General features: G+C 45.6%; 2 protein-coding genes across 4 annotated transcripts in view; one reads left to right on the top strand and one right to left on the bottom strand.

Moving 5' to 3' along the window:
* Positions 1-5,685, top strand: part of PPP1R37 (protein phosphatase 1 regulatory subunit 37) — a 51,821-nt gene extending 46,136 nt beyond the window's left edge. For 2 of the 3 annotated variants that reach the window (XM_035117124.3, XM_035117126.3), the window contains one exon: positions 167-3,066. In XM_035117124.3, the coding sequence (XP_034973015.3) occupies positions 167-273 (107 nt within the window). In that variant the 3' untranslated portion in view covers positions 274-3,066. Of the gene's footprint in view, positions 1-166; positions 3,067-5,315 lie in introns of those variants that run through there. The other variant, XM_060275587.2, reaches the window with a different exon arrangement.
* A 4,215-nt stretch (positions 5,686-9,900) lies between these two features.
* On the bottom strand, positions 9,901-20,439 carry NKPD1 (NTPase KAP family P-loop domain containing 1). Its single transcript, XM_088672674.1, has 4 exons — positions 20,393-20,439; positions 19,984-20,194; positions 13,730-13,861; positions 9,901-12,802 (listed from the first exon to the last, which is right to left on the bottom strand). Exons 2-4 carry the CDS (start codon positions 20,102-20,104, stop codon positions 11,079-11,081), a joined length of 1,977 nt encoding a protein of 658 aa, XP_088528800.1. The 5' UTR covers positions 20,105-20,194; positions 20,393-20,439; the 3' UTR covers positions 9,901-11,078.
* Between the last annotated feature and the right edge of the window lie 3,448 nt (positions 20,440-23,887).

Raw genomic sequence — 23,887 nt, 5'->3', positions numbered from 1 at the left:
TACCGGTACATTGAAAATTTAGTACTGTGCCATTTTTATGAGTTGGTAAGAAGCTGGTGATTTATAATTAGATATGGATCTATATCTGCTTGCGTTGCCCTCCCACTCTGGTCTCCCGAACATCTTTCTTGCTTCCCTCCCCACCTTCTCCTTTTCTCTCTTTCAGTTCTGGGCCATTCTGCATCCAATGGGGTCTCTTTGGGGAAGCGCCTGCCTAGCTTTACCTCCACCCTTCACCATGTGATTCTGAAAACAACAACACCGCCCCCCTGACTGCCACACAGAGGCAACGTGACAAGCGCCACCTGTCCCAACGACATCCATTTCCAACTGTGACCCTTTCCCCTGCCGCTACCCCCTTATTCTCATTATCGAAGTCTTCCCTCTGATAAAAGATGTTCTGCTTGGAGGGGGGTCGGGATTCAGGAAACAGAAGAGCCAAGGAGACCTTGACCCAAGAGAAAAGCTTCCTTCAGGGTGAACTCTTGACATCTTTTGCTGCTTTGTGTGTCTCCCTGGAACTCTTGCCGGGGGAGGAACTCAACAATGTTTTTGTTTCATTTTTCCTTTTGCAAGGGGATGCCCCTTGCAAGTGATTTCACAAGGCAGAGGCTGGTTTGCGGACTCGGATCGTTGGCACCGCCTCTCTCCAGTCTAACTGGGAAACTTTAAAAGGAAAAGGGCAAACACTACAGATGAACAGGGCCCTGTGTGTTTGCCTTGTGTGTGTCGCGAGCACCGCAGGTCCCAGTAGGTCCAGTTTTCCATGAATGCTTCGAGAGGAGCAGGCCTCTCCTGGGTCCCGCTGGCTGAGAGCGTCATAATGCTGTAGCTCCCTTGCCAAGCAAGACTATTGAGGCTGTTTAATCCACAGCACAGACTACTATTTATTTTTATTTTTCAGTTTCTCTTTCCCCACCCACCGCCCTCCCTTAGTTGTGTCTCCTTGTTTTTTGTCTTTTCTTCGGTGTCTGTTGAACAGAATGGGAACAGTTTTTCCTCCCACCTTTTAACCTCCAACCACCTTAAGAAAAGGAAAAGGAAAAGGTTCTGCTTCCTCCCAATTTGCAGAGTGCACCGAATCAGGAAGCCACCAAGAAGCTGATTTTCCCTGGTGAAGTTGTTTGCAGCAAGCAGAGAGAGAGAGAGAGAGAGAGAGAGCGCACCCGTGTGTGTGTGTGTGTGTGTGTGTGTGTGTGTGTGTGTGTGTGAGTGAGTGATGTGATGCCTTTTTGTGCATTGATGGGCAACGTTTGCTCATTGCCCACTAATAAGAGGACTGCCGTGGCTTCGACTGATCCGGGTTCTCCTGGCCTTCAGTGGAGAGAATGAGGCAAACTCCTTGCATCTCTCCTAGCAAGATTTGTTCTTCAAGCCATACCATGCCGAACTTTTGGACGATGTGGATGATACTGTGTATGGCTTGACTGTTGAAGTAGCGAATATTTTAACTGACCGTTAAACTTCGTAAATGGCACGTGTGCACCGTGAGAGACACGCCCCACCCCGTTTTGTTCACCCCATGCGATAAAACTGATGTGAGAAACTTCTTAGGATGCTGCTGATTTTTTGGGCAGTTTTCATCTTTTATTGTTACTTTATTCTTCAAAAAGTTGTAGGCTTTCCCACAGTTCTTGTGCGTACATCGGCTGTGGACAAGGACCCAGGTGCAGTGATAGAGTGTTACCTGGCTATCACCAGGGCCTTTCAGGGTCCAAAATCACTACTTTTGCAGAAGAAGGTTGAATCCCTGACAGCAGCACCCCATCCCACCCCCTGGAACTTTGATTTCCTTGAGAAAAGGGGGTAAACACACCACCAGTTGAAACGTGAACTGCTCTCCCAAGTTTTGCTCCACAGAGGAAATGCCCCAGGCTTTGTGGGTCTCCTGGCTGGCCGTTCTGCACCGAAAGGGGAGGGGAGGAGGTGGGTTGCTGCAGAAAGTGTATTGCTAGAGTGTGGGTGGGGGTTGATTATTTTATTTCTCAGGGAAGGACTTTTTGCAGCCAAAAAATACCTGGGATTGCGGGGGAAGCCGGTGGAGCAACAGTGCAGTCCCTCCCCCTGCCCCCTTCCCGGTGGTGCATTGAGACCCAGTGGAAGAGATCCCAAAGGCTATTTACGGGAAGCTCCACAAAAACCAGGCTCAAATGGCCTCAAAGATTAGCCCTGATAGGCAAGGTCTTCCTCCAAAAGAAAAGAGAAGAAGCTTGCCCGCCGAGATGGGAAACCAGGACTGACGAGAGGCGGGGCAACCAGCCCCCCTTGCATGGAGAAGTCCGTGTTGTAGGGTGACAGGTGTAAAAACAAGTGGCCATCTTTTTTTGTTTTGAGCCTAGGTGCGGTGGGAAGAATAAGCCCTCTCTTTGGGTCCTTAAATTCTTTTCTCACGGAATCCCACTGGGATCGCTCAACTCTAACCCCAGTTGCTAGCAGGAAAGGAAGAAAAAGAAACACGCTTCCCCCCCCCCCCCAAGCGATGGACTGCTTTCCTCCTGTTGACACGAAACGAAATCTCCGCAGGAGATTTGCGGTACTAACCCCGAAGCTGAAGCGAAAACGAAAAGGAATCTCTCTTTTTTTGTATAGACTTAGCAGAGGAACCGTTTTCCCCACCACAACACCCCCTAAAAGTGTGGGGTGGGGGGAGGGTGGCAGCTGTTGGGTAGACATAGAACTTAATGCTTTTTACTTTATTATTATTTTTCTTAAGTGCAATAAAAATCTTATCAGGGAGCTTGAAGGGCACTTTTGCTGCATGGAAATTCAGGCTGGAGAGGCAGGAGGGAGAAAAACAAAAACTTGGTGTGCCCACCATCTGCTTGACCATGATTCTTTTTCTCTCACACACACCCCGACACACAGAAACACATGGAGTTTTTGCTGCGTTAACACTACATTTACAGAAAAGAAGATTGCACCAGTTTGATTTTGTGTTCCTTTTCCTCCCCCAGTTTTATTTTTGCTAAAGTTTGTCATTCCTTTCTGTTTTTTTTGTTTGTGTGTGTGTGTGTGGAGTTTTATTTTTGTTGAAACTGTCTTCTATTAAATGAAAAGCTGCATTCATCACGTGGCTTCTCTCAGTCTCTTTTGGGAAAGGGGGTCCAAAGCACAATCTCCGTTCTTGCCCCATGTCGCAGTCACGTTTTGCCAGCAAAACAGGCGCCAAATAAGCGGTGTTGTGAATCGAAAAGTGTGCCGAGGCTGGGTTGGGTCTCTGCACAACATCCTCCTTATTTATGTATTGCCGTTGGGTGACAATGTGATTTTACAGAGTGGCGTAAGCAAAAAAAAAAAAAGTGGTCTGAGCCCTCAAAAATCTTCCAGCATAATTTATCAATGGGAGAGGAAGCAAAGGAAGGGAGAGGAAGGGAAAGGAATTGTGCATACTGGGATTTTATTTTGGTGTGGAACGAGAGGACTCTGCAGGTTAAACTATGAGCATCAGGAGAAACTCTGTTTTTTTGTCTCTGGCTTTCCCAAAAGCTTGGAGAGACACTGCATTTTCATCGCCTGGCTGCACAACAGCTTTGCTGGTTCTCCCTCCACCCAACTGCGTTACGCAGCCACATTCATCCTTGAACTTTTGCTTCCAAGCCTATCGGGCAATGCAGTTGCTTGTTTTTTTGCTTGTTAGCGTTTGGTTGCTTCATGGGCAAATAGGTCTGAGAAGAGATTAGGGATTGGAGCAATGGGTCTTGATCCTTTGCAAAGGAATTGATGCCTCTGAAGCTGGGGAGGCATTGTGCACTTACGCAGCTCCAAGGGAAGGAAGTAAAGGGGGGGGTGCTTACTTGCCGGAGGAGAGACGCCAGGAAAGCAGTATGAGGAAGAGATCAGCAGGCAAGGTGTAGAGCTTTCCTACAGAAACCTTCCTTCCCTTTCTAATAAAAGCAATAATCTACTGGACCAGCACCCTCTGGTGTGAGAAGGTGGAACTGTCAGGAAGCCAAAGGAAAAGATGGCAGAGTGAATTCCTCGTGACGTAGTAATATATGCGAGCTTAAGTTTTTTTTCCTTTTAAACCCCTCTGAAACTTCTTCCTGCCATCAGAAAGGTGGGGTCTTGTTCATGTGCTTATCTCTGATGCATGTTTTAAAAGTGCATTCTTAAATAAACAAGCCCTGTTTCATTGTTTATTTTTTGTAAACCCTCCCCCCACAAAAAAGGAAAATATTGACACTGCCTGGTGTGGCGATGATAACTCCAGGATTGCAGGTTTGATCCCCGTATGGCTCAGCTGTGTATTTCTGCATTGCAGGGGGTTGGACGAGATGATCCTTGAGGGCCCAACTCCACAATTACAGGGCCTAGAAATATACCTGGACTACTGCAGGAGTAAGGACTCAAAACATTGCTTAGCTGGAGCAGAGCAAGATTCATCAGCTCCAACTATTCTGTGTCCAGGAGCTCGGGGTATACAAGAGTCCTGTATCTCCAGCACACCAAAAGCCCATATGGTCCAACGTCATGTTCTCACAGTGACCAAATGCCCCAATGGGAAGCAGGACCCAGTCAGGACCTGAGTGCCACAGTGCCCCACTCTGCAATTGCGATTCTTCAGCAACTGGCATTCAGAGGTGTACTTCCCTCTGAATACTGTTGGAGGCAGAGCATAGCCACCCTGGCTGGTAGCCATCGATAGCCTTGCCCTCCATGAATTTGTCAAAATCCTCTTTAAAGCCACCGAAGCTGGAGGCTGTCACTACATCTTACGGGAGCAAATTTCATAGTATTAACCAAGTGCTGCGTGAGAAAGTTCATTTGTTCACCTGCCCCCAGCCTTCATGGAACACGAGACAAACTTGTGGGTTTTTGTTTTTGTTTAATAAAGAGATCCTATGCTGTCTTCTAATTGGCTTCTCCTGTGGCATTCATACCCTCCCCTGTATTTTATTTATCCCTTCCAACTCTATGATTCGTCTCAGTGAAGATCCTCTCTTAAAGGCAAGTTAACTCTTGACTGTGGGAAGCAACTCCAGCCTCCTGATGTAACTGGTGCTTTCAGCTCCTGGATTTGGCCTAGACAGAGGATGGGGGCTTGCAGGGAGGGCTTGCTCATCGCCCCCCAATTCTGAGAAGGCATATCAGAGGGGGACATGAGGCAGGGGAGCAGCTTGGAAGATAGGAAGCTGCCTAAGGCTATATCAGGTCATGTAGCTCTGTAGTGTCCACACAGACTGGCAGCAGCTCTCCAAATTTCAGAGAGGAGTCTCTGCCAACCGTGCGTAGGGATGTTGGGGATTGAACCTCGAACCTTCTGCATGCAAGGCAGTTCTACCATTGAGCTGAGGCCCTTCCCTTCTCTCTTTTAGGGTTGGAATGTGGAGGCTTCCAACATGCGCTTGCAAGCTACCTTGAATTCCTGAGTGGCGGAGACCTGGGATATAAAACAAGGTTCGATTCTTGCCGGTGTCCCATTGATGGATTGTTTTGTGGGTATCAAGAATGACCCAGAGCATCAGTGAATCTTCTCTTTTTTCGTAGATACCAAAACTCTCATTCCAGCACTTTGGTGGGAGGAGAGAATAATTTCTTCCTGTTGATTTTGGGAAAGCTCACCCTTGGTTCGGAGCTAGCTTTATTTATTAAACAAGAAAAGGAAATCCCAGGGAATTTGTGTTCATGCATTTAACCCTTTATTTATACCATGTTCAGTTGAAATAAAGTTTCCCTTCTGACATAGGCTGGGCTTGTGCGTTTCCCTGTTTCCGCTATTATTATTCTCGGGGGGTTAAGTTTACACATATCAGCAGCCATGGACGGAGGAACCCACCCTCCCAATCCCAGAGGTTTCTCTGGCAGAAAGGTTTGTTGATTTGGATTTTCAAGTAGATGGTATTATTATTATACACTCCCAGCATTGTATGCATTGGTAAGGTTTTTCTCCTGTGTCAGTTATCTTGCGCATTGTCCAGTGGGAATTCTGATGGAAGCTGGATCATCTTGGTGTGAGAAGTGTCCCACAGAAACACGGAGGCTTTGGCGGACTTCCGGTCTATCGCGCTGCTGTGAGGACGCAGAAGCCCCGAGCTCCGGGGCTTCTGGCATTCGCGGAGGGGGGGAATACCGCGGGGGCACGCGGATCCCCATAGAACCCCGGGTTGAGCTTCCCGGGGGCCAAATTTGCCCTGCAGAGCTCCTGACGCGACTCCTCCGCTGCCCGGGGAGCTCAGCAGAGTCCCTGAGAGTCAGCGGAGTCGCAGTCGCGGGAGCCATCTTGGGCACCAGCATTACCTCCAGAAGCGACGTCCCGAGTCTTCACACAGAGAGCGGTGGATTCCTTCCGCAAAAAGCAACGATCAGGAAAAAACAAAACTCAGCGTAAGTAAAAAAGCTTGATTGGCAATATTTTTTTAAAAAAATTGGACACGGTGGGTGACTATAAAAACGGAAGTCGGTCTCCCACTTTGATTGTTATGTGAAGCAGTAACCTGATCCTCAGCAGGAGAAGAGAGAGGAAGTAACTAATTTACCAAGAATCAGACTCTTAAAACCCTCCAGGAGACTGGAACTAGGTCCCTGGAGAGATTAGTGAATGGATCAATATTTTGCTATTATTAAGAAAAGACTATGTTATTGATATTTGGATTTACGAAATAGCCAGGACTGGACTTAAAATGGACTTCATCTGGGAATTTGACACCTGTCACATCTGGTTTTATTATCTGCTGCTTTCCCACGGGATTTGAGAGCAAGGACGATGGCAGTCTCAACATCAGTACAGGACTTACAGTACCAAAAGATTTATTTGGAACTTTTATACATCAAGGGACAGCTGGTCAAGAACAATGAACAAGTGCGACAAATCAACAACAGACTTGAGGACACGAAGGGAGATATGGACAAGGACTCTGGAAGAGAACTGACCTGCGCAGACAACACGGAGGAAGAAATAAAAATGATAGACATTAATGATAATTTAGAAAAACTTCAAAATTGCAAAGAAGAGAGGGAAGAAGATTGTCAAAATGCCCCACAAGTGGGAGATGTGGGACAAGTTTTGGACTTAAAAAAAGAACTCTCCAACGGAGAACCAGGGGGGGGGTCTCTGCACACCCAGTGAGAGAGGGTGTGCAGGGAAGGCTCTGGGTTGAGGGGAAGGAAGAAGGGGGATGTTGGGAAACAGCAAGGAAAGTGTGGAAACAGCAGAGTGGTTTTAAAAAATATTGCTGGAAGTTTTTGGAAAGGGTGGGAGGGGGATAAAATGCTTAATCATGTAAATTTAGGCTGGTCTGACTGGAAATGTCCGACACTGGCATGAAATATGGAATTTGCTGAGGTATCTAGGGAATCTGGGTCCAGGGGAAGGGGGGAGAATGAAGTATTAAAATGCAGTTTCATTGTTGGTAAAAATTCTAAGTTGGGGAGATATATTAGAATATAAGTATTTAAAAATTGAGTTTATAGATATAATTAAATGGTGATAATGAATGAGGAAATGTTAATTAATTAAAAATTATCTGGTATAAGGTGAAAATTGCTCTACGAGGAAGTAAATTAGGGAATCAAAGAGGGGGGAACCGGGGAAGTCTCAACGTTATGAGAATGATATAAGATTATTAGATTGATTTTTTTCTTTTTATTGTTGTTATATTTTCCTTTTTTCCTTTTTTGGGGGGGTAGGGGGATCTTTTTCTTTTTCTTTTTTTTTGTATGCTGAATTTGTATTTTGTGTTATTTCTTTTAATGTGTAAAATGAATAAAGATCATTTTTTAAAAAAAGAAACACTGAGGCTTTGCTGGTGCAAGGAAGTGAAAGGGGAGACTGAGACATAGTTTTGAACATTTTTTTAATTCAGCTTTGAGAAGGAACAGGAAACACAGAACACAATGTCCCTTTGTGTTGGGGACCTTAACACGCACATACTCATATATTCTCTCTCTCTCTCTCACTCTCTCTCTCTCTCTGACACACACACACACACACACACACACACACACACACACAGGTTTCCAGCTTTCTGCCCCATGCTTGTCACTCTCTAGCCACAGGACCGAAACACAAGGCCCAGGGCAAAGCTCTTGGGCAGATTGAATTCTATGGGATAAATTAAACCAGCTACAGTCTGGCTTGTGTGCAAAACTTGCCCTTGAATCCACATTGGTATCGTGCGTGGCAGGAACAAGCACCATCGGCCCTCAGTAGCCTATGCATTTGCTTTCCTCCATATTACTGAATTATCATTCACTATCAACTTCCTGCTTGTTCTGCCTGAAGGGTGATCATTATTATTTATACTTTCACATACTATTTATTATTATTATTATTATTATTATTATTATTATTATTATTATTATTATTGTTATTTTCTAGTAAGGGAAAAGCAGGGGGGAGCCACCAGTGCAAATTGAGAATACAATAACCACCAATACATTCATATTAATCTAAACGTATCAACCATAGAATTGTAGAGTTGGGAGCCCCAAGGATCAATATTGATTGGGAGAAAGGGTTAACCCTCCTTCCCCAGGGCTGTGGCTCTGCTCCAAATCCCACTCCCGATGCTGTGAAGAAAATAATATGGAGATTGGATGAGAGATCACTCACATCCTGTCTGGTGTGGACAGTCAAAGCAGAATGATGAGTAAAATGGTGTGTGTGTATTGCAGGTTACTCCAGGGCAAAGAATCTACCTTGGGTTGATTCTTGGAGGTGCAGGACTTTTGAGGTGAAATAAAGCCTAGTTTTGCCCCTGGAGCGGGCTAACTTTGCTCTCGTGTCAAGGGCTAAGCCCAAGCCATGAATCTGAGGCAAGCTGGTGATATAATTGGCCCTGTGGAACTGGCCGAGGTGCAACCCGAGTGCGGCTGTTTCCATATTTAGGTGCTACCTAAATTAAGTGAAGCTGCTGCTTCTTTGGGGGGGGGAGCACTCATAACTCATTGGGTTGGGAGACGAGAAAAGCGAGCTTTCGGCAACAGGAAGTTGCCTTTTCCTGAGTCAGACCATTGGTCTGCCTAGCTCAGCATTATCTGCGCTGATGTACAACTGCTCTGTCCAGTGTTTCAGACAGACAGGCTCTCCTTGCCCTACCTGGAGATGCCAGGGATTGAATCGGGGCCCTTCTGCATGCCAAGCAGGTGCTCTAAGCAACTGAGCTGCGGTTCATTCGCCAACATTTGCTGAGACGGGCCTTCTGGCGGTTCCCTCGCTAGGAGAAGCCAAGTTACAGGGAACCAGGCAGAGGGCCTTCTCGGTAGTGGCACCCACCCTGTGGAATGCCCTCCCACTAGAGCTCAAAGAGAACAACAATTACCAGACCTTTAGAAGGCATCTCAAGGTAGCCCTGTTTAGGGAAGCTTTTAATGTTTGATGGGTTTCTGTATTTTAGTGTTTTGTTGGAAGCCGCCCAGAGTGGCTGGGGGAACCCGGCCAGATGGGCGGGGTATAAATAATAAATTATTATTATTATTATTATTATTATTGGGAGAGTAGGCTGAGCCTTAAATCCATAAGCCTGCCAGACTCCTTCCCTCCTTCATTCTAGACCAGGCGTCTCCAACCTAACCCCCTCCAGATGTAGTCTGAAACATCTGTAAAGGAGCCAGGTTAGCAAAGGCTGTTGACATTCCAACAAATGCAACATGCAGCAAAATCCTATACATATCTGCTCAGAAGCCCCATTGACTTCAATGGATTGCAGCCTTGGCTCTCTAACTGGGTGTAAAGCGCTCATTTTTAAATTTTACACACAAACCCTAGCCCAGAGCTGTATGCTTCCCTGCCTTTTAAAAACCGAAACTGCAGCAAAGCAAAGCAAATGCTGGAACCTCAATAAAGTATGGGTTGATTTTTCATAATGTATGTTGCTGCTGATTAAGGAATTCAGTCTTTGCAGATTACTTGACCTCGTTCTCACTGCTTGGACTTCCATATTTAAATGCAAAACTTCCATATTTAAATGCAAATTCTTGCACAGGTTTATTTTTTTATTTAAAGAATAATGCAGAGTCATCACAGAATCAGTGCAAAAGTGGCATGGACAAGAAATAAGACTGGTTTGACCCTTCCTACCTGCAAGCAGTGTCCAAAGGGACTGATATGGCAGAAAGCAGAGAGCCCAAAAACGGGGGGGGGGGGAGAGAGAGAGAGAGAGAGTTGGAGCCAATGCCAGACAAAGCTGCTGTTTCTCCATTTATGAGATACACGATACACACAACCCTGCTGTAGATGTCACTTAGCATCCATATTCTCCCCCCTCCACACATAAACTTCTCTAAACACCTTAAATAATTCAATCAGCTTGTTGCACAAATCCAAATCCTTCATTGGCTACAGCAGCACTCATTTCCCTCCTCTTCACTTTCGTTCCTGTATTCACAGCTTCCATTAAGTTTTGCAAAAAGAACAGAAGGAAGTTCAAATGCAGCCCATTTAGCATCATGTTTGGGAACACGCAAAGTCTCTCCTAATCCCGTTCTCCCGCTGCAGATTGCTATGTGTCCCTCAGCTGAGGGTAAATTGGCTTTTGAAACTTCCCAGGCATCAAGAAACACTTCCCACCGTAAACTTGTCTGCCACAATACCCAGTGGCTTTCCGGGAGGATTCTGGGATGTTTATGCTGTTCACACGAGCACCAGCTATGCCTCTTCAGCCTCCCCCATCACCCTGCATTGAAGTCAATAAATTGCTGGGGGGGAGGGCACTGACTGGTTTTTCTGCCGTTGCAGCAGCTGTGGTCCAGTATGTTTTCTAATTGTATTTTTATTGCTTCCTTTAATTTCTTACATATTGTATTTTGTTGTGTCACAGTCGCATTTCACAGAATTCAAATTGCAGTGCAATAAAACACAAAAGAGTAAATAAAAGGTACGGTTAAAAATGCGACAGCTGTGCCATCTCCTGGCTTCATCCAGGAATCCACGGACACACCGTGGAACCACCTGGGTGAAGCTCACAGTTTGGGAAACCCCACCCTGGGAACACAGCCGACACTCATTCACTGATCCACACCAAAGGGATAAATGGGCAACAGGCAAAATCGTCTCTCAAATAGCTTGTCCACCATGACTGATCATACCTTATTACAAAATGTTCGATAACCTTCCAGCAGACCCCTGGAAACCCTCCGATTTACACCATCCTGCCTGAATTGGCTGCTTCTCTGCCGTCGTCCTTTTCCAAGGAAGCTGCTTCTTTATCTTTGTCCTTTTCCAGAGAAGCCAATTCTTTGCTGTAGTCCTTTTCCAGGGAAGCCAGGGACCGCAGCTGCCCCATCCGATACCTTATGGAGTGGTCCAAGTTGACTGTGTACCTCACGTACTTCTCCCCTTCCTTCACGGTGAAAGGGAAATCGTGCCACAAGAAATTCTCAAAGCGTTCGGGGTCATTGTCCAATGCCATGATGTTGTGAAGCTCCTTATGATGGGAGAAAAGCTCCTTGCAGTTCACCGCGAAGACGTGCCACATTGTTTCCTCGCCATCCTCGTCCACTGGGTGGCACTGCCGCCTGTCCTCCATGCACTGCAGTATCCAGCTCAAGCGGCAAGGCCATTGGTTGGCCATGACTACCCAGGCTGCCACCGACCGGGGGCAGATGGCATGTCTCAAGACATGCTGCTGGGTCATAAGCCGGATAGTGATTGGGATGGTGTTGACGATCCTCTTCATCTGGACAATACTGTCTGGGATGTACCTGTAAAGGGAATCGAATTCGTCGTGCAAGCAGTGGAAAGCTTCGTGGATGTACTGCACGGCCTGAGCGTCGATCTGTTGCTGGTCCATCTCTGCTGATGCTTCCATGTCTCCCAAGGCCCTGTCCTTCCCTTTGGCCCTTTTGATCCCCTGCTCCACGTTTCTCGTGATGATGTTGTACATCAAGTCCTCCCGGCTCTGGAAGGCCTCGTGCAGAAACCGCAGCTTTGCCCTCTGGCCAATTTCCGGGATGGAGAAAGGCAGCGTCACCGTGCGGTTGAGGTAGAGGTAACCGTTGTCGGCCATGCCCTTCATGCAGCTGGCTTCTTCCAAGCAAGAGACAATGACACAAGGGTCCACTACCAGGATGAAGATGAACGGGGCGTTGGTGTCTGAAAGCAGAGTGTTGATGGCGTTCAGGACCCCAATGACTCGTTCTGGGTAGCACATGTCCAAGTTGGTGACCTCAAAGACAATCCTCAGCCGCCGCCTCTCAAAGATCTCCATGTAATACACAAAGTTGGTGAGGAGTGCAATCTCTCTCTTCACGGCGCTCATGAAGCCCAGATGGCTGGTGAATTTCTCATTGCTGGTCATGCTCTCGATCTTCTTCTTCTGGCTGATGATCAGGTGCTTAATCACCGGAGCAATGGCCACCACGGCCCCTGAACCCGTAACACTGGCCAAGGAGGCAGCGAGGATCTTCAAGACAGTGCCATCCCTCAGCCCTGGCACAAGGTACGCGGTTGTGGCCAGGCCAATGCCAGCTAGCAAGATGGTCAGGAACCCTCCGGCTGCAAACGAGGCTTTCTTTTTGAGCCTCCACTCCTGCTGGCTGAACCCGGAGGCAAAGTGTGGCCTGCTCCCCACCACGTGGTAGAAGCTCAGAGGCAGAGGCCCGAACTGGTGGCGGATGCGGTCGCACAAGGTGGTTACCAGACCAGCCCACAGCTTGTCACTGCCGGCGTATTCCCAGGCGCTGAATCTTATGAACATGAAGTCAATGTTCTTCCTCCTGAGATGAACCTCTGTGATGACTGGCTCATAGAACACCAAGTACCACAGGAGGGTCAGGTAGTTCCATCCTTCCGGTATCCGGGGCTTCTCATGTGTCCTCCTGTACTCGTTTTCTTCTCTCCGGACAGTTTCCTTGTGCATGCATTCTGTCAAAGTGGAACAAAAAGGCATTAGCCTTTCAAAAGTGGGATGAGATGTAGGGACCAGCTACTATGCCTCCTCCCTTCAACTTAGAAAGGAGATTCCAACTTTCTGGCGGTAAGAGCTGTTCAACAGTGGAACAGACTCCCTCAGAAGGTGAAGGACTCCCCTTCACTGGAGGTTTTTTAATGGGTTGGGTGGCCATTTTTCAGGAATTCTTTACCTGTGATTCCTGCATTTCAGGGAGTGGGACTAGATGATTCTCAGGCTCCCTTCCAACTCTACAATTTTATGATTCTACACCTTCACTCATCATCACTCTTTTGTATATGCCTGAAGGTAATAGGACCTGGTAACCTTTTTTATATATATCAGAATGCCCCTTGCATTTAGATCCAAGATGCTGTTAAATTGAGCCACTTATTGCCGGGGAGAGCATTGCAGGAAGAATGTGATTAACTTCCCCCGTCAAGCAAAAGTTCTATTTTAGTTGGCCGGAGCAGATTACTACACAGCACTTAGGAGTGTGCAATTTGTAAAATTGGCTTGAGGGAAGTGGAACACTTTAACATGCCACTTTAGATGGTAATATATGTTAATACACGTAAGCCAGTTGTAATTGTATAATTTTTAATCCGTATTTTAGTGTGGCTTGATGCATTATGCATGTACCTATTTTACTTTTATTGTCCGTGCATGTGGAACAGCCTGGTTGGCAAATGAGCAATACATTTGTGCTTGTCTCTTAAAGAACAAAATCCTGATTGAATGGACAGGCTAGAGAAAAAGGCCTGTTTATGGCAAAAATCCATGTTAGGAGGCACGGGGGCAGGGCTTTCCTCCCTATTATTACTGAATACCCAAGAATAACTTGGCTTCATCCCCCACCCCTTCCACCCAGTTGATGCTTTTTTTTTTTGCCTGGGACTTACTTCCGATATGATCAAGCAGCGAATGCAGGCGGTTTCCACAGGGGGAGTAGAAGCCCACTGTGACGGGCGTGGAGGTGTGGCACAGTGTCTTAGAAAGGGAACAGCAGTAAATGTCATCTTCTGTCAGGATATCTGAGGAGAGGAAAACAATACAGCCTTCGTAAACTCTGAACCAGCATAGATATGGCAGCAGGAGATCACTGGGGTGGCTTTCAGATGACCTGGCTGTTGGCATTCATCCTGATGGGTTTGCACAAAGTTTGCAGGGAGGTCAGACAATGCTGGCTGTTTATTGAGCAATCTTCGGAGAGGTTAGATAAGGTATCGTCAAACCTCTCAGACCCACTTTTAAGCCAGACATGCCTTTGGGGACCCATTTCTTATTCTTTTTATCATATATTTTGCATGGTGGTCAATGGTCCTGTTGCAACCCACCTTGGGTCAGACCGGCTGAAGATCAGTAGGTGATGATGTGTGAAGCAGGTTGTTACCCTACGCTTCCCAGTGCATTTTGCTGACTCCTTAGTGCAAAAAGTTAGATTTTGGGTGCGGTAAAGAGGGAAGCAGGTTTGTTGCACAAGAGCAGCAAATCAACTTTAACCATGCAACGCTAACTGAATCCCCACTGAAAATAGTGACCGCCTGGAAATGCCCATAATTGGGCAGCTTGTTTTAATGGTAGCTGTGGGAACAGGAAAGCCTGCAGTTCTAGAAAAGGCGGGGATGAAACCTGCCCCCTTCCAAAGCAGTTTCTGCAGTGTTAGAAACTCAGATATATAAGCTAGGTGCCAAATGGCTCCTTAAACCAAGGTTACAGTCACCAGAAAAGAATATCTAGTTGCCATTTTGGGGGAAGATGGCTCTAAAGTCTTATTTTTCAAATGATGGATTAACTATGATTGACTGACTGACTAGGTCAGATGACAACCTTGAGCTCGGTTAAGAACTCTGAGAACTTTAAAGGATAAAAGTCACTTGATCCAGGGGCGGTCCACAAATATATTGGCCTTTTCTGACTCCCTTTGCTTAAAAGCGACTGTTCTTGCTCAGGCTGCACAGAAAAAGCATTTTGGTTCGAGAAATTCATTCTGATTGTGCAGATGAAATATAATCGATAGAATTCTGCAAATTGGGGTATTAGTTTGTGAAAACAGGCCAGATCCAATGATCCTCCAGATGGTGGAGATGTCAGGCACCATCCTGGTGCTCAGGCATCTTCACTTGGTTGCAAGTGCTCAAAAGCTAGGTGCAAAATGCGCCTGGCGCCTGGCTAATTTCAAACACTTAGCTCCTGCAAGGTTTCATCTGGCAACTCATCTCTTGCAAAGCTTATTACCGTACCAATGTCATGGTTAAGGGGATATTGCAGGAAAATTTGACACTGGACGGACACTGCTCCCCAACACTTTTCCTTTAAATCATGGGTAGGCAAACTAAGGCCTGGGGGCTGGATCCGGCCCAATCGCCTTCTAAATCCAGCCCGCAGACGGTCTGGGAATCAGCATGTTTTTACATGAGTAGAATGTGTGTTTTTACATGAGTAGAATTTAAAATGCATCTCTGGGTTTTTTGTGGGGCATAGGAATTCGTTCATTTATTTCTTTTCAGAATATAGTCCAGCCCCCCCACAAGGTCTGAGGGACAGTGGACTGGCCCCCTGCTGAAAATGTTTGCTGACCCCTGCTTTAAATTGTAACCTCCTTTGCACTTTTACTTTCAGTTTCTTATTTGACACTCAATTCAGTAAAATACCAGTTGCACTCTTATGATTATGGCTACATGCATAACAGCTTTTGTGTTCCCTATTTAGCCAGCCCCAGGCCCTCCGACTAAAGGAGGTAGGACCGTAATGGCTAAGTGAGAGCAAGCACTGTAGTTAGATTATGTGGCCTCTTCCCTGGAATGTTTTATTAAAATACAAAGATGAAAGAGAAGAGTAAACGAAGTTCTCTTGGGAATGCTGGTTATCCCCTATTCCATCCACACCAGTTTCCTGGGCCCACAAATCAGCATGGAGGAACCATTTTTACAGGACTCTTAAAAAAAGAATCCTCATCACCGTCTTGGAAAAACTTAGATACAGTAATTATTCAGTGGAATTAATGGCAACTGTAAGCACTTTTTATAAGTCTTTTCATTTGCCTATTCAGTGACTGAACAGGAAGCTGAGGTGAGCTTTAAAGTCCCTTAATTGTTAGAGACTCTTGGAGATTTCTTCTCCAACATAATTAGGTTGTGTACCTATGGGTGGAGTTCAACCGTGAGGTTTGTGACCAAGGGATACGTGTGGTTAGACAATTCCTGGTTCAAAATTCAGGACCAGGATGAATGTTGCCTCCCGACGGTCAGTACTTTGCAGAGGGGATTCAAGTGCATATCAGAAATTTAGGTTTGTGCAATTAAAGTACGCTGTCACCTTACTGCAGCAAATCCACTTCTGCTAGAAGTAAACAAAAACTTAGATATACTAAAATATACTAAATATAAATATACTAAAATAGAGTAGAGCTTTTGTTTTATTTTTGCAGTGTTTCCCATCATTACAATTTTTTGTCATTTGGGGCGCATCGCCCCAGTGCTTTTTTTCTGGGGGGACACAGGGGTACACATACCCCTAAACATTTTGTGAATCTAACAGGAGAAGAAACTAATTTTTTTTTATTTAAAAAAATGTTAGTTTCTTCTCTAGCACAGTGAATCGTCAGTTCCATTGCTACCCCCGATGGCGGCCTAATTTCCTGTCACGGTGTTTCTTGAGTCTCAGACAGAAGTGAGTGTTTAATGTGTGAAGCAGTGTGGAATGTGGATGTGTGGTGTTTTACTGATGGAAGTTTGGCCTCATTGAGGGGCAGTATTTCAATATGAGTAGGAAAATGACTACTGTAGTTTTCATTGTCATCATGAGGTAAATGTATGCTGTCCATTTACTGTATTTATTTCTCCTGATTTGAACTATAAAATGGTGGTTTTTTCTTGAGTCAGAATGAGAGTATCCCCAAACATTTTTTTAAAGAAAAAAAAGCACTGCATAACCCTGAGATTATTTTGACTCGGGGATGGCACAGATAAGTTCCAATGAAAGAAACATGGCGATAGACTCCTAAATCTCCCGCAATTCCACCTTACAATGGAATTGGCTCTGGAATTTCCGGCTGCTTGACATGATTTCCAGATATTCCTATGCCACAAGAGGGTGTAGTGCATTGCTCATTTTGCATCTCCCACTTGGTCCTATTAATCACGAGAACATTCAGGGACAAGAGAAGCCTCACAGGGCGTCTGACATTCTGCCTCTGGGAAATCCTGTCCGACAACCCTCCCATGTCTACCCAGCCACCTAGGCTTCTGACTCTGCACAGGTATTTCCCATAAGAAGAGCACAGGGGCCTGCCTTAATCCAATGGATCCCATTGGCCCATCTGGTTGGCACCTGTCTGTCTTGAGAGTAAATGGAGTGCATCTCCGGGGGTGCAATGCATTAGCAGCACAGAAGTGACCTTGGGGTGCAAGCCTGGGCAGTGTGCATGGAGGTCCAGGGCTGCCCAAATGACTATATCAGAGCAAGACATTTATCACCAGCTCGGTTGCATCTAGCTTAGAATTATCTGTGCTGAGTGGCAGCCCATGCCCTGAGGTTTCAGGCAGGAATCTTTTCCCGTTCTACCTGGGGATCAAACCTGGGGCTTTCTGTGCTTAAAGTACCCGCTGTACCACAGAGCAATAGTAGGGCAGTTCATAAAAAAACAAAAAACTTTTTTTAATGCCTGCTCCAAAGGTCTTATCTTACTACACTAGGGATTATCCAGCTATATCTGAAATTTCATGCATATCTGTTAATATATTGACCCTGCTCCACTGAATTGAAATTTCAGCCTTCACGACATAGGAAAACGGCCAAGCAAACAGCTGTTTTCCACCCGTTTGAGCCGCAGCTCTCTTTTTTTGGCGTGTGTGTGTCACTGTTACTTTTTGCATGCTTGTTTGCAGAGCGTTAAGGAAATTCTAGAATGTAGGTCACACCTGAATAGTAGCAATGTGAGTTATGTGTTTTAAACCATTACAGTGGGTGGCGTGTGCGGAAGGAAGGCCTGGATGTTACAGGAACACCCAGGGGAGGAAATGCTGTTGTGCATCTTGGCATTCTGTGGACAAGAGACACATTTCACTCCCGCCAGGGCATTCCCTGTTGGCAGAGGCTGTACCACCCACTGCCAAACCTCAAGTATGCGAAAACAGGCTTGGATGCACATGGACTATTGCTCTACGGCGGTTCATAAAAACTTTTTTAAAAAAATGTCTGCTCCAAAGGTCTTATCTTACTACACTAGGGATTATATAGCTATATCTGAAATTTCATGCATATCAGTTAATATATTGACCCTCCCCGTTGAAAACACCAATATATTCTGTCTCACTTTCATGATGAATATAATAATAAAGCAAGGAAGGCTTTCCATCCAGACCCAAACCTGCTTCGCTTCACCAAAGTAGCTGTCCCATGTTCTTTCAGGCCAAGGAATGTATTAAGACGGACCCTAAATTAACAGAATACTGGACTTTGATAGGAGAGATCTTGAGTTCAAATCCTTCCCCTCATCCAGTCATGATTCTCGCTGGTGGCCTCAGGCCATGCACCACACCTCGGCCTAACATACCTCACAGGGCTGTTGTCAAAATAAAATGCAATGCTCCACAATCGCCAATTTCCTCCTGCGTTTTTTTCCAGATGGAGCCTGTTCCTCAAAGAAATAGGAACTTTAGTGCATAAGAACTGGCTAAAGTCAAGTCTGTGAATGGAGTCTGGACTGTACCATTCTAAACTGCAGGAAAAGATTCACACTACTGAATGCTCTTCCATAGCAAAAATTCCCTCCACACACAAAATTAGAATGTCAGGGGAAGCTTAGGCTAGGTTTTTTGTGCAGGGATTCCCCCCCCCCCAATGTAGTGCATTTATTTATATGTGCCCCTATCTGTAGTCTGAAGTAGCATAACCATGACGGTGTCAGAACTGGGCTTCAGTTTCTGCTGTTTTATTTCACATTAGGGATTTGAGGTACTGTATAGGCTTCAAAGAAGGGTTTAACTGACCAGGAAGTGGATCACAAATGGATACAGTAATTACAGCTATGAATTCAAATGATGAAGGGCTTCTTTTGGGGGGGGGATTTCTTCCTGTGGATCTTGTGAAAATAAATATAAAAAGAAATAGACCTAAGAACAAGAGTTTTAGGTGCAAGCATGGCATTAAATTTATAAAAATGGGGCTGCTTTATTAATATTCCTTAAAATATATTACTCCCAAGGGTATCATATCCATGCTAGATGCAATGACTTTTTTCCTTATGTGATGGGGAATTGTTGAAGGTGTAAAGTAATTAAGATAGAAAAAGTGTTCTTAGGAAATCTGCAAAGGGAATTGTTGAGCTGTTAAAACGATGGCAGTTGGATTCAGTAACTTATCCCTGAGTTTGTTTCTGACATAACCTGAAGCGCCACATCAGGAAGCAAAATCTAGCAATTTAGTCCGTAACTTCTGAATGGCAGCCCTAATGCCTGTTAAAAAGTATTTGAAAAAGAAGGAGAAGTTGTTAAGCAACTGAAGGTTTGAGGTATTATGCTAATTAATGAAATAACTATTCAAATACGTTTTGGAGGTAAGCACTAATTAACTTCCTACTTACAGGAACTGTTTGTTGCAACAAAACAAAAGTTATAATTGGCAGTTAACCTTGTGAGAATTTTTTAATTTTTTTAAATTCAGGCGGTGAGTGGGAAGCCTACTGTAAATACAACTTTTTTCAGTTTCTGTTTAAGAAAACTATTGTTGTGAATCTGAAGAAAGTGGTAAAGAGATACATGTTTTGTTCCAAAATACGAAGTACAGAAGTCCTGTTGATGCTCAGATTTAACAACTGGAAGATGACATTCGAAAACAATCCCTACCATTCCAATTTTTAGAGAGTACCTTATATTGTTTCTTTTAACACACGTTTTAATGGGGAGCCAACAGGATTTGAACCTGGGATACCTAGTTTGAAACCCCCTCTCCACCACGAAGCTCACCGAGTGGCCTTGGGCCAGTCACCTCCTCTCAGTAATAAACCCAGGCAAGGGAGAACCACGGGCACCTGAACTCAAAATGTACCTTGGAGGACAGGCAGGGTACGAACGCAACAATAAATAAACAGAATGACCTGATTCTCTTTCCCATACACCCAAACCCAGCTGTTGTGAGTCAGGAAAGGGCCTACCTTTCCGGCTGTAGCAATCCGCATTCGAGCAATGCGAGCCCTCGCCAGAGCATGGGCAGCCTCCATCATGGTGCTCTTCGCAGCGATGCAACCTCGTGATCTCGTCGTTGCAGCAGCTCATTGGTGGAGCTGGAGCAGGAGGTGGAGGTGGAAGTGGAGGTGGTGGAGCTGCAGGAGGCAAACTCACCAGAGTCCCCAGATAGTTGGGACCCTGCAAGAGAGAAAGAGACCGGTCTCAGCAGTTGCCTTAGGCAGCTAAACTTCTTTTCAAAACTCTATTTCAGGCAGTTGTGTCAGTGTCCCGCTGCAGCTGTAATTCTCTCCCTCTCCCTACCAGATTTTTATATTTTTTTGGGGGGGGGGTGGAATTGTTGTCAAAATGCCCAAAGGAAGCAATCCGGTGATGTACCTGTCCGGGCAGGTACAGCCGACGAAACAGAAATGACAGCACGCATTTCCTCAGTCTACCCAAGGTTAAAAACCACGGGGAACAAAATACTCAGCAGGCGTGGCAAAAAGTTGGAATGAATCCTGAAATCTGCCCTTGCATACCAACAAAACAAATTAGCAAGACAAATATCTCAGTCACCTGAGAAAGATAATGGCTCCGCAGTGCATTAAGTGGTTGGTGACCGTGTGACGGAGGAGGGCTGAGTCAAGGAAGGCCACACAGCCCTGCTCTCATATCAACTAGAGAGAGCCTTTTTCTTTTTAAACAATATGTTGAAAAAAGGCTTCAGGTGGAAGCAGCTGATGCATTTAGGAGAGCCGAAGTGTTATGGAAAGCAAGCAAAGTATTTGTTGAATGTCATTTGCTGCCTGCTTTCATCTCCTTTCTACGGGGGAGTGCCTTGGGAGTTTCTCTGGTTATATTATGCTCCGCTTGCAAAAGTTTAAACCCGTTAAAGGAGAGAATTGGCAACTGGACACCCTGGGGCCCAAATCCAGCCCTCCAAGGACAAGAACCCGCCTGGAGTTGCCAACTCAAAAGGCCAAGCGAGACTAAAGGAAATCTGGCCCTAGCATCCAACACCGCTGGTGAATATTGAGAGCCTTTCAATAGAAAATATGAAGTCTGAGGGGAAGAGAGCTTTTGGGAAGGAGGGTCGGTGGCCATGGCAAATGGGCTTGCTGCGATGTCCATTTTGAGGGAGACAGCCGTGGGCCACCATCCTTTCTTCAAAATAGCTACTCTCAACTCAGCTTTTGATTTCCAAAATACTGGCCCTTTGAGAAAGATTTGGGGACAGAAGGGAGTTGAGTTGGGTAAAGAGGCGGAGCCACAATGGAATCTGTGATAGTTGGGTTTGAACCAAGACATTGGAACTTAACAACATTGGAACAATTTGAATTTATACATATAAACTGAACAAGAAGAGCCTGACAGAATCTGACCCAGTCATATAAGCAGCCATCACTCTCCCAGGTACTACCGGACTTAGAAGCCCCGCCTCCTCCTTTAGGCCACATCCATTCCATTTTAGTCCCATTTAATGAGATATGTTTCATTTAATGGTCTATAATAAATAAAGGTCCCCATGTGCATGTACAGAGAGCCTTTCTCTCACCCTTCAACAACTGCCACTGGCCCCACTCCTAAAACGCACTTAGAATTAAGGCCCGGAATTTGCCCTTTTAGAAATCAAGTACCACCCATAGCTCCTGTAATGACATTTTGCAAACATGGTTTAAAAACAAACATGGGAAGAAAAGCTTGTCATGATTCTCTGCTATTGCTTTGCCGCACCCCACCACCCTAAAACAAAGAAAATTGGGTGAGAAGACGTGATGTACCTGGACTTTGGGCAAACATGTGATAGTGTAAGGCGTGAATTGCATGTGGCAAAGTTAGCCAAAACTTGGCCTAAGCTATGGACAAGTCTGGAAACTTCTGGAATTCTCTTTTCCCCAAATGGGATGCTTCTTCCTAGGGTGGGCTTCGTTCCCAGGCCTTGGAGTCCTGCGGAGCTTTGCAGAGATCTGTTTTTTTGTGCTCTCTTTTGTGACGAAGAGAAGGAACGGATAGGATGCAGAAACGAGCAAAGGCTCTGAGATCTCTCAAGGCAGAGAGGCCTTTCCAAACGTCTGGAGAAGGATCCCGGGGTCTTAAGATATAGGAGGGCTGCCTCTGGCTAAGGCAAGGAATACTGAGTGTCATTAAGAGCGGCGCTGGCAGAGTGGGAGAAAGACAGCGCGGGCGGTTAGCAAAGTCACTTAGATAACGCAGGCGGGGTCCAGAGAGAAAACACTTTACTGAGGGAACTGGAAAACAAACAAACAAAAAAACCGGTGTAAAAGGACAGAGAGGTTTTGTTTTCGTTACATTAGACCTTGTACAAAGCAGTGAGACATTCAACAAAGCATGCGGAGCTAAATCTCCCTCAGAACTACACAGCCAATCCGAGCATGTGCTACTGCAACAAAGATGGTGCCACTTTGACTGGTTGCTAAGCAACAGCTCCTCCTACCCCCCTCCTGGCTAGTTGATGGTACCTCAGGATTAACCCTTAAATTACATGCAGAATGATCTCTGCTGTTGCATTTCTAACACCGACTTGCGCGTCACAGTCCATAGAGAAGTTCCCGCTGAAATGAAGGGAAGCTGTGCAAGAGTGGGGCTGGAGCCGGAGAAGCTGCCCCTCGGTTTTGGCTCATATATATGTTAAAGTGATGAGGAAGTTGATTTTATTTAAGTGTATATCTGGTAAACATTGCATCAAAAATGTGTATGTTAGTAGAAATTCCCACTAAAACATTGATGTGTTCTCATTAGGGCTTTTTTTTTGTGCACCCTGATGGGCAAATGTATGGAACTGGAGGTTTAAAAAATGAGAAATGGAGAGAAACCAAAATTGTCATTCATCCACTGCTTACTGTGAGCATCCTTTCAAGGACTGTGTAACTGTAGCTGATCTGACACTCGTATGCACACTTTTCCCACACCACTGGCCCACTGCCATTGCTGGAGAATAAAGGACCCTGCGACCGGTTGCGTAAAGCAGAATATTACACCTCTTCCAGCTCAGGAACCTGAGAAGGAAGCAACCCACTATCTCAGGCAACTGTTTATCCATAAATTTTGTGTTGAGTGTGCTTAAGGGAGCAGGGAACTTCCAGAACATAAATACCTTGTTAAGTTATTTTATTGTATTATTGGCACTTGAGGAGAATCCTGACTACACCATTTACCTTATGTATTTCCACAAAGGATGGAGGCTGCTTTTCATTTTCTTTTACATGGAATTAAACAAGTCAGTTGGGCTGTCATTTCCCTGCTGCAGCGTCCGGCTGGCCACCCACAGCTCAGTCCTGGGGGTTAGTTTGTTCCTCCGAGAAGTGAAGGAAGAGATCGCAATGACTTGGCCAGTTAGGCACACGGGAAACTGCCTGATACGAGGCCAGACATCTATCTCAGTGCTGACTTCACTGACTGGCAGCATGAGGCTTAAGAGTGTTCTGAAGCTTGTAGTTAATCTGCTGGCGCCCTAAGTCAGTTTGCTGTACTAGGTATTCAAATGACTTGGCACGCTCTATTGTGTAGTGAAAAAATGCCGTGGAGCAATCACGCAGTGAGTAACGCAATGGTGAGACCGTCACGTGTTCATGAATTGCCTGGCAAGGCCCCATGAGGCACTAATATCAGATTATGAAATGCTTTATTTCCTTTTGAGGAACATCAGTGGCTATAAGAAGTCCTTGCTAGATTAGGCAAAGATCCACGTAACCTAGCGTCCAGCCCAATTGGTGAAATGCTCCCCCCCGAGAGCTCATAAACAACAGGGTGGGTGACAACTGTCCCCAACTCAGACAGGTACACTGCATCTCACCCTGGAGGTTCCACTGAACAGCTGTATTGGCAATGATCACTCCATGTGGAACCTCCACGTGGAGAGGCAGTCAACCT

Source organism: Zootoca vivipara, chromosome 6 (genome assembly GCF_965207765.1).
Source record: "Zootoca vivipara chromosome 6, rZooViv2.hap1.1, whole genome shotgun sequence".
Lineage (NCBI taxonomy): Eukaryota > Metazoa > Chordata > Lepidosauria > Squamata > Lacertidae > Zootoca > Zootoca vivipara.
Note: the sequence above shows the minus strand (reverse complement) of the source record. Positions and strands in the feature narration are given on the sequence as shown.